Here is a 10,949-nt window from a genome sequence, read left to right on the forward strand (position 1 = left end):
TAGAGTCCTAGAGCGTGGAAATTCAATGATTAGATCAATAAATTATTCACGGTCATTCATTTACTTTTTGCTCACTGTACATCAAAAACATTCCATAAGAAGTTTAAAATATTTCAACAGTAGTGCCTAAAACTGAAACTATGTTTTACATAAAAACATAAAACATATTACATAAAAACTGTTTGAGATTTTATGAAACGTGCTTGTACTTTGCTTTTGCAAAATTTATACCTCAATTTAAATGTCTTGTTGATAAGATTTTAAATTAATCTCCAATTCATCTCCATAACCTTTTTAATACGCATCTTTTAGTGAGATAAGGATTAACAACAACATGCGATTTAAGAATGCGCATAATAATTGCTAATTGCAAATAGTAACAATCTAAGATTGCAATCTATGCCTATAATACAACTAAAATATATTTTAAACTCCTAAAACACAAAGATTATAGTCAATCAAGTGTGATTTAAATGCTTCATGCTCTAATTTAATTTCTAAGAACTTTGTACCAGCAGTCATTAATTTTAAAGTCAGCACAAAAGTTTAAAAATTAAATGATAAAAATAAGTTATGGAATGCTTATTTTCATTCTTAGATAAAATTAGTTTAAGAAATATTCTTTATCTTTATTAAATTGACAATAACAAAACATATTTATATAAAGAACAACAGTTCAAAAAGTTTATAAAGTGATTTTTTCAACTGCAGTGTGAGTTCAGAAATCAATAAAAAATATTTAGCATCATTTTTTAAATGAAAAGAACATATTAAACTTAAACTTGAAAAGTTAAACTAATTTTTTTTTAAAACTAAGCGAATATTTTACTGGTATTACAAAATTTAGTTCTGCATTATGTTACAAAAAATCAACATGTTTCATCAAAAACTAATTCTGTTAGTTTTAAACATTGTTAAAAAATCTAACTTCTATATATATATTTTCTTTTGATCACGCTCTCTTTCTTTTTTTACATTTGAACATAAATTTAATTAAATCCTCATCTTTATGTAACTGAAGAAACAAAAGTCTCAGCCAGGAAATGAGTTTAATTCAATGAGCGAGAAAGTCAATTGGGGCAGTAGCATTTTTTAAATCCCTCAATATAAACAAGTAATTAAGTCAAACGTTATCGGACGAATTATCAAGACTACACCTAAGATCTGTCGAAAAGCCGGTAATCAGTTTTCGAATTTTAACGTATTATACCCGTCTGCAGACGACTATAAATAAACTTAGCAAAACAAAACAAACAGCGAAAGTCTTTCTTTCCCTTTTCAAAACTGTATCAAAACGTGTCGAACGAAAGCGAAATGATCCAACGGAAAGGAGAAGAACATTTACGAAGAAGTAGAAGAAGAAAAAAAAATCGGAAGAAAACAATAAACAAACATTTGCTCCGATTTTCTATCTGTTATATTCTTCGATGGGAGAGTATCCCGCCAGGGGCGCAATATGCCTTCAAGGTTCAGTGTCCTATATTTTGCAAAATGGCGATTCACTTTTTCTTGTCCCAAATAGGTCGGCTATGTCTTATTGGTCCAGTCGAAGTATAAAAGTTTAGGGAAGCCGGTCGAGTAACCATTCAATCCAATTTTTCCTTTTAGACATTTTCTCCAAAATAATCGAAGAGAAAGTTTTCAATCTGTGCAACTAGTGATTTCAGGTAGGTCAAGTTATCACCTGTTTCATTTCTCATATCAATTAAATTCTCATGGATTAAGTGATTTAGGATATCGTCTGCTTTTATGCTCGAATCAGGATATCGTCTGCTTTTACATCAATCTCAGGAAATCGTTTGCTCTTCGCAAAAAACTGTGTAATATGGAACACTTTGACAATGTTTTCTAGCAATTCTTGGATTATATAATTCCTGGAGTAGATTCCTGAGTTTTTAAATTATTTTCAATAGCGCAATTTTCAAATAAGTGCATAGAAAATTTCACACGCTAACATTTAAAATAGTTAATTCATGCAGTAATGATATAATCGCTAGTTTATTTTGTCCTACAAATTTCAACGAATTATGAATGGAAATATTTGCATATATTTTGTGGTTTCTATTACAAACTCGCGATAATATTCTAATTAATTTTACAATGTAACTAAAAATGTACAATCAAAAAGATTTAACGCATTTAAATGTTCACAAAGTAATTGACATTCACGTTAATTACCATGACTAAATTTTTGTGATAAATCAAATGCGAATGGTTTAAATATTATAGACGTAATTAATATTACAGAATTGTTAATCTATCTTTAAAAAAATCTATTAAAAAAGAAAAAAAAAGAATTTGAAAAGTCGAAACCTCAATGTTTGGCAGAAACATTGTTCGCAAAAATAAAAAAGCATGTAAAAGAGAAGTTATTAAAAATATCAATTTTCTCCGCAAGTTTAAAAGAAAACTATTTATCCCTTCAAAATACATCTTACCGCTTTCACTGCTTAATGAGTGAAATTGCAGAGAAAACATCTTTACGGAAGAAAAAAAAAAGTTTCTCCTTTCTTCAGAGTTGCATACTACTATTTGAACTCTATGGAGCCGTCCGCCAACGAAAAAAAAATTCGTTTCAGTCGATTTGGATTATAAAAAAGGGTTTTTTTTTAAAAAAAAATTTCGGTGTGTCGTTTTTAGAGAATTTTTGTCGTGATTTTGATTACCTGTAATAATAATTATTTTTAATCAATTTTAAATTGAAAAAAAGAAAAAAAAACTAAACTTAAAACTAATCAAAAGTGATGTAATATCCGTTATAAAGACAACATTAAATTATTTGGTATAGTCAAGAAATTCTACCACAAAAATTGCAACTAGCCATAGAATGTGACGTTAAAAATAATTATTTTCCTTTTTTGTATAATGCATCTTAAACTCTGCATCATCTCCTAGCTAAATAATTTGTTATATAAATAACATATAATGTTATTCCTACGTTAAAAATATATTCAAGCCCACGAATATTGTAAAATAAGTAATCCTGTAAAGAATGTGTTAAACATACAGTGCAAAGAATGTGTTAAACATATGAATCTTTATGATAAATTACAATTTGTATCTTGTCTTATAATTTCTTTGCTTGATTCCTTTAAAATGATATTTAAAATTAAACTTAAGTTTCTTTTAATATTAACTGTAACTCTGAAGAAATATGCTTAGCATGAGTTTTCAAATTTCAAAGAACCTGAAATGTATTTTTCTTAAATAATTTGAAACACAAATATTTCGTAACATGTCTTCTTTCAATTGAAAAATATGAATCAATTATAAATATGAATGTAGAATTTTTATGTATTTTTACAGCAACTTTTTAATTGAAACTTACATTTCATTTTAATATTTGATTCGATTGACTTTATTAAGATTCATACTCCCAACGAAAAAAGTCTTGTAAAAAAAAGTTTAAAGTGAAAAAAAATTGTTTCTTTATTTTTTTTTTTTTTTTTTTTTTTTTTTTTTAAAGAAAACGAAAGATTTCAAAATTTTATCATATTTACCAAATCTCATCATATACTATCTATGAAACCATATTTTATTGAATATTTTATCAAAATTATTACCAAAGCGCTTCAGTAAATATTACCGAGTTTTTTGGTGATCTCATAGATCCTGAAACCATGGTAACATTGAATTGTTCAAACTGATAGTGTTTTAATTACAGGCATATTATTTAGAGAATAATACGAAGAATAATTGAATACATGTAGACTCCAAAATATCACTTTTTAAATATTTAATATTATTTAATTTAAAAAAAAAATTCTTGAAGGTGATATTCAAATGCCTTATTTAATAAAAATTAAGAAAGATGAAAAATTAAGAAAGTTTAATTAATTATAATTCACGATACTGTAATTATATAAATTTTTTTTCCTTAATATATGCTTCCTTTACTTCTAAAATGCAAAACTATCGAGTATAAAATCAATAACAAATCTGCAATTTTGAAAATTAATCTAACTGATTAATATTATAATAAACATAACTAAAACCTTTTAAATATGTACCTTAAACAAATTTTGCACAGTGAATTCAAAATTTCTTTATTTTTTATATTAGAGAAAATAAGTATTCAAATGCAATTTTCAAATAAAAAAAAATAGAGGTAATGAAATTTAAAATAAATTTATTAAAATGTTAAATTCCATTTAACTTTTTAATCATGTATTAAAAAATTTAACTAAAAATATTAAATGAAGGTTTAACTGAAATAAACAACAACTATTATCCGTTTGAAAGAGAAATTTTCACTAATAATAAAAATTCAGTATCATTTAACGATAATAAATTGTTTCAGTTTAGAATTCAGAAAAAATAAACGAGAAGATTAAACTAGTAGTAATGGACTTGTTAACATAAAATTCCCATTATCTTAGATTTGAATAACTATTAAAAAAAAGCATTCAAGATGTAAGGCTATAATTTTCCTTGTTAAAGAACAAAAAGAAAAATGGGATTTTATTGCAATGCGATATGGGTATCATGTTCCTAAAGCGAGAACATAGAAATCAGATCTTATAAAGATCTAATATCAGAATGCTTTGTAAGGAAGACATTAAGCTTTTTTAGAGCATCGATCAAATAAATAATGTTCCTCATTTATTTATACAACTATCTTTATTACTATAACTCCGTTTCCTGGGGGAATATTAATTGGAATCTTTTCCTCTTACAAGATCGCGTGCCTTCTTGGATCAGAGGAATGACATGTTAACAGGCGAAAAGGCATCAAAAAAGATGCAAATCCCTCCCAGGGGGAAGTTAAATTAAATCGTTATTTTGCACTTTTAAAAGAAGAGCAATGATCTTTTGTTGTATGGATTTCAAATAATATTCCCAAATGGTAAGTTTGAAAAATAACGACAGTTTTTTATATGGGGAAAGAATATGTTAGAATAATTTAAGTGTTTTGATAAAAACTTATATACTCTCAAAAACTCAAAGTTGAAAATAATATTGGTACCTTGAACCGTTATTGCTGAGTAAGTTTTCTACAACCTTAATAAAATGTTATATTGAACCATGTTTCCGCCTAAATTGAACCATAATCAAGTTTCAAGTGTAAGAAATACGATAATGTGGTTAAACTTAGCACCATACAGATATTGCCACAAATTTGAACGATATTATAGTTAAGCACATGCCAAAAATTCTAATGTTGAATACGTTCGAAATTTATATAAAATACAGCCATGTAGTACTATGACGACTTCATATATATAAATATATATAAGAATATATAAGAAAATCCTCATATTAATAAGTATAAGAAAATAGTTATATGATAAAATAGTGATAAAAATGCAAGGGAAAAAATAGAAATATGCAATAGAAAATTGGTTATGATATTTCTCATGCGCTATATAATAAAGTTGCTATAAAGTTTTTAAAAAAGAAAGTTTGCTTTCGTTAGTTGAACACGCATTCCACGACCCCGAAGCTATATAGTTATTTATCCCTCTTTCCTTTTTTTATTTTTTTGGAACAGACATAATTTATAATATCGTTTCATTTTGTTGCTTTGAGGGTATGTAATAAAATTTGGCTTAACACCATTTAGTTGCTACGCCATTAAGCTTTAAATTTAATTCAATCAGATATTGTTTGATTTTTTTATGAAAATATTAAAAAAAGAGAGAATTGTTTCATATTTTTAGAAAAAAGGATGTTTTTAATTGAAATTAACAAAAGAAGTTTTAACAGACATCGAACTAGAGAAAAAAAACTGAAAAACACCTTCAATAGAGCTAAAAATATTTTGACTACTGCCCTGTTTAAAGTTATTTATAACATTATAATTTCCATTCCGATATTTTAAGAAAAAAAAATCAAAAATAAATCTAGCAAAAGATTACGGTACAATGGTCAAAAAAATAATTTTCAGTAGAAAGCTTCTTTCAAACGATTTTCTATTATTAGGCTTAAAACGCTGCTTCGTAATTTTAAAATCATCCCAGCTGAACGTCACTTATGCAATCAATCAAAATTGAAATTATTTCAGCACAGCACGAGAACAATTAAGTGGTTTTTGAAAAAGAAGATATTAAATTGGACTATGTCTACGCGGAAGAGAAAGAAATCTCCAAAAGAAGTGTTACATCACTTGAGGAGTCACGAAAAGTGGAAGCTTTTGTTTTCGCCTGAAAGACTGGGAAGTGATTTATATGTTACTTTTACTTTCACCGTTCTGGAATTATTCGGGTCATTTTTCTGTGTATATTTTTTATGATGAGAAAATTCGCACGTGAACTTTTATCACTTTCTTTGCAATGCTTGGGAAAGTTTCGATTCAAAAGGTTCTAAAAAAATATTTTTTTGTTTATTGCACAAAAATAGGGAACCTAATTAAATATATGCGCAATAATAAAATTGCACCACATGCTATTTCTTCTGTTATTTTTTTACGCAGCAAAGATTCCGTGAGAAAAATGCTTGGAGAATAAACAATTTTAATGAGATATGCAAAACGTTAGAGTTTCAATTAATAATGAGTTATAAAAATAGAGTATAAACAGATTGGATGTATGTGCAAAAATAAAATTGCACCACTTTCCATTACCCTTGACAGGTTAATTTTAACGTGTCAAGAATTTCGTTGAAAAATAAATAGTTTTGATGAAATATCTGTGAAATGTTATATTACTTTAGATTAAAAATTAGTATTTTAAAATATTAGATAGATAATTACTTCAATTAAATTAATAATAAGTTATGAAATTCATAAAAATGAAAGGTGAGTAATTTAAATACGTGTGCAACAATAAAACTGCGTCACTTTTCATTTATCACTGCTGCACACTAACTTTTACACGTCAAGGATTTTAAAGACAAATAAAGTAAGAAATAAACTATTTGAATAAAATTCCCCTATAACACATAAAAGATGAAATTTTTTTTAAATTAAAATTATAATAATCGTAAGCGTTATAAAAATGTTATAAATAGTTTTATAACATTTATTTTTTGACCACTTATGTATAATTACTAAAAATATGATTTTCGCGTTCTAAAGCTAACAAAAAATAGCTAAAAATATTTATTATAATTTAGATGGTTCTATCAAAATTAACTGTTTAATTGCATTTTAAAATATTATTTTGCAGCAAAGGGCTTTGAAATAAATAAAGTTTAAAAAAATATAACAAATTAAATTCAAACACAGACTATACTAGTTGCATCAAAATAAACTGAAAATGTTATTTCTGTGTAAGCTTTATTAAGTTAAACAATTCTTAAGTGAGTAAATAAAATATATCAAGAACTTTGATTATACAGGACCAAAGAGTCGCATTTTAATTATTACTATTTTGATTATGTCATTTCAATTTTCTACTTTTCACTTTTATATCACTCTCAAAGACTAAAAAAAATAATAAATTTTTCGATTTTAATTTTGTATTAATTCTTAATTTTATTAATTGTGATGTCCATTTAGAACCTTGCGTGCTTTAATGTTTGTTTTTTCTTACAGTTTACAAAATGCTGAGGCTAACACTTGCAGCGTTGCTAGTATCCTGTATAGCACTAGTACATGCAGGCGGCTGGGGGGAATCACATGATCATCATGATGAGTGGAAAGCACAACCCATCAAGTACATCATCAAAGAAAATCCTAAATTGATCACAATTCCTCATCATGTACCAGTACCCAAGCCTGTTCACATCCCAAGAGAAGTTCCCGTCTACAAACACATCCCTGTACCCAAGCCTTACCCAGTTCCACACATAGTAACAGTTGTCAAACACATTCACAAGGAAGTACCAGTTCCCAAGATTATTCCAGTTCACAAGGAAGTACCTGTTCCCAAGCCATACCCAGTACCAAAGGTGATCCGAGTTCCAAAACCATACGTTGTCCCAGTCCACAAGGAAATTCCAGTTCCCAAGCCATACCCAGTCCACGTTCCAGTTCACATTCCAAAACCATACATTGTCCCAATTCACAAGAACGTTCCCATCCCAGTTCCAAAGCCCGTCCATGTACCCATTGAAGTAATCAAAGAGAAGTCTGTAGTGATTAAGAAACCAGTACCCGTTATGTAAGTAACTTACTGATAAATCTATTAATTATGATTTAAATTAGGGAAATTGAATTGATTTTTCTAAGTTACATTTCAAAACCAATTAACTTTCATGGTGCATAGTACTGGAAGAATTTGTGAACGAGAAAAATTGCGTTTATTATTATGGAAGTTAATTGGATATTTCATTAGCTTAAATCTTGCTTTCATGAAACTGTGAAAAATGTAATAAGGGGAAAATTGGGTTTAAAACTAAAAGCCAAACGTTTGACTAAATTTATTTGACATTTTACAGATAGTTTAAAATACAATTTAATCAACTTATGTTAGTAAGGAAATTTATTTTAAAATATATTGAGATATCATTCAGTTTAACTAATATTTTTAAAAAATTCATCTATGTATATCATAGAAAATATATCAAAATCACACTTGTTATAATTACACATTAACATGATGAAATTAATAACCTCTAATTTGCTTAATATATGTTTGAAATGATGAAAGAAACACATAAAAGAAACTAATATTGTTTGTGTACTTTTCTAATTAAAAATATTTTATATAAAAATACTATTTTAAAGAATATCTAGCTTTCAAATACAATTTAAATTTTTAATTTAAGAAAAAATCAAGTAGTGATGTTTAATATAAGGAATTATAATCTCGTTATTAACAATTTTAAAATCGCAATTTTAATAACAAGTTAAAATATCGAAATTTCACCACACTTTGCGATATTTTCCCAATTTACATTGTTTCTATAATGACCAATATAGTCATTACCCAAATGAGATTTAATAACACTCATATTGATATCGTCTTCGATAGTTATCGTTATTAATAATATTAATGTATTCGAAATTTATTGTTATAGATAATGTTATAGCAACGCAATTCTATAATCATCGTTATGGATAATACTCGTGGCACTATCTTTGCCGATTCTAAAATCGTCTGTTTTTATTTTTTCAAAATATCTTCAGACGAAAGGTTTTTTGCTTTTTTCTAAAAAATTAAAAATAGAAATATCCTTAAATATCCTGTATCAATATCACAGTTTAAAAATAAATATATTTTTTTCTGCTTCAAAAAGTTCGGCAAAATAGACCTTTCACTTTTCCTCTGCCATATCGGTTCCAAAATCGTTAGAGAAAGCAAAACAACTCAACTATAAAAAAACACGCTTGAGAGCTTGTTTGTCATATAATAACAAAGCCACGTGATTAGGAAAAAGATGCTTTAATGCACGCATCTTTATGCATTGACAACAGAGTCGTAACTGTTCTTCCTAAGCGAAGAATGAGAATATTAACTATGTGAACAACCACGGAACAATTATGGATGATCCATAAACTAGGAAATAAGTTCATTCCGCTGATGTCGTTTATATTCAGCATAAGAGACATCTAAATTCGTTATTTCCTGTTTTCAAACGTGAAATTCGTTTATTTAGCAAAAACTATCCCCGCAATATTAATGACTAAATTTTTCTCGCAAACAGAATCATGGAAACAATTACTCATAGCGCAATTAAATTAAGTAGAAATGTGGAAATATATGTGAATAACAATGGCCACTGATAACAATAAACAATATACTATTAAATTTCAGAGATAATGATTAGATTGAGTTACCTATGAAGTTTTTATAAATTTCAATTAAGGGTTATTGTTAGTTTTAATGCATAAAAGCTGCGCATTTATATATTGAGAGAAGGACAGAAAGGCTGAGTATCTTCATGTCGCTAACATTTCAATATTAAACACGGAGCAGGTTTAGATTTCCAATTTGTCAATTTATAATATTATTCATTTTTCATAACATTATATCATATTATTAAAAATTAGATATAATAAAAGACTAATGTTCATAGATCACAAAATTGTAAAATAATCTACTTAACTTCTAAAGATGAAACACTTTTCTTCACTGAAAGAGTAGAGAAGTCCCTCAATAGCCACTTGTTGGCCATTGGAGATTTTGAGATTCACAATTTTAAGACCAACTACACGATGATAATGATGTGGGGACGCCTATACTTTACAGAGTATCTTGCATACATCCATCAGAAGTAGGGCAAGCTCTAAGCCACTATCTGAGATCCAGCTCAATGATGGCTCACTGACACAACCACTGTGCTGTTCGCAGCTCAGTAAAATGTACCATAGTAAGAGTTTCATAGAAATGTTTATTTAAATCTATAGAAATATCAGAGAGGACGAGATAAGGCTTTGAAAACTTAAGTACATTTTCTATCAAGGTTTTCAATTAATTTAAATATTGATTTCAGTGAGTCAGATTCATGTTAGTTAATTCTTTTTACGGCTGTTGTTCATAAACTAATTTTAATTATTTCATGTTATTATCCCTGAATAGGTTGTAATAATTTTTTGTAGTTGCAATAATCATTGTTGTTTCTTTTCCTAACAGCATTGAAGATAAAGGACACGGATACGGACACGGAGGATGGGAAGAAAAAGGACACGGAGGATGGGAAGAAAAAGGACACGGTGGTTGGGACAAGAAATAAGCTGGTTACAAGTCTGACGGAAACAGAATATGTGCCTTATGACCTGCAAGGAAAGAGGAATAACCATGTAAAGATCTTTAAACCGAGCCGAGAATTGGACAAATTAGGGTAAATCATATGGGTATCATTGAACATCCTGGGTTACGGTTTTCCTCTTTGAATGCAAGAACCTGTGTAGATAATTTCATAGTTGTTATTATTTCTATTACTCAACAACGATTATCGGACAATGTTTTTAATTGTGAATGCCTGATACTTGATTGTTAGTCTATTAACACGGCTGGCAGAATTGACTGAAAAGTTTTGTTCTGCAAGTTTGTGTTACTTGTACAATAGCTGTACAGTTTTTAATGTTTTTTTTATTAAAGTCATTTGCTTATTTATACATAAAA

The 10,949-nt window shown here is 27.8% G+C and overlaps 1 protein-coding gene across 1 annotated transcript; it reads left to right on the forward strand.

The window, feature by feature from the left end:
- Positions 1-1,460: 1,460 nt before the first annotated feature.
- On the forward strand, positions 1,461-10,949 carry LOC107448497 (uncharacterized). The gene is made up of 3 exons (XM_016063721.5): positions 1,461-1,667; positions 7,475-8,042; positions 10,458-10,949. Exons 2-3 carry the CDS (start codon positions 7,483-7,485, stop codon positions 10,555-10,557), a joined length of 660 nt encoding a protein of 219 aa, XP_015919207.3. The 5' UTR covers positions 1,461-1,667; positions 7,475-7,482; the 3' UTR covers positions 10,558-10,949.

Source organism: Parasteatoda tepidariorum, chromosome 4, assembly GCF_982258835.1.
Source record: "Parasteatoda tepidariorum strain Cologne lab strain chromosome 4, Ptep-v5.0, whole genome shotgun sequence".
In the NCBI taxonomy this organism is placed as follows: domain Eukaryota; kingdom Metazoa; phylum Arthropoda; class Arachnida; order Araneae; family Theridiidae; genus Parasteatoda; species Parasteatoda tepidariorum.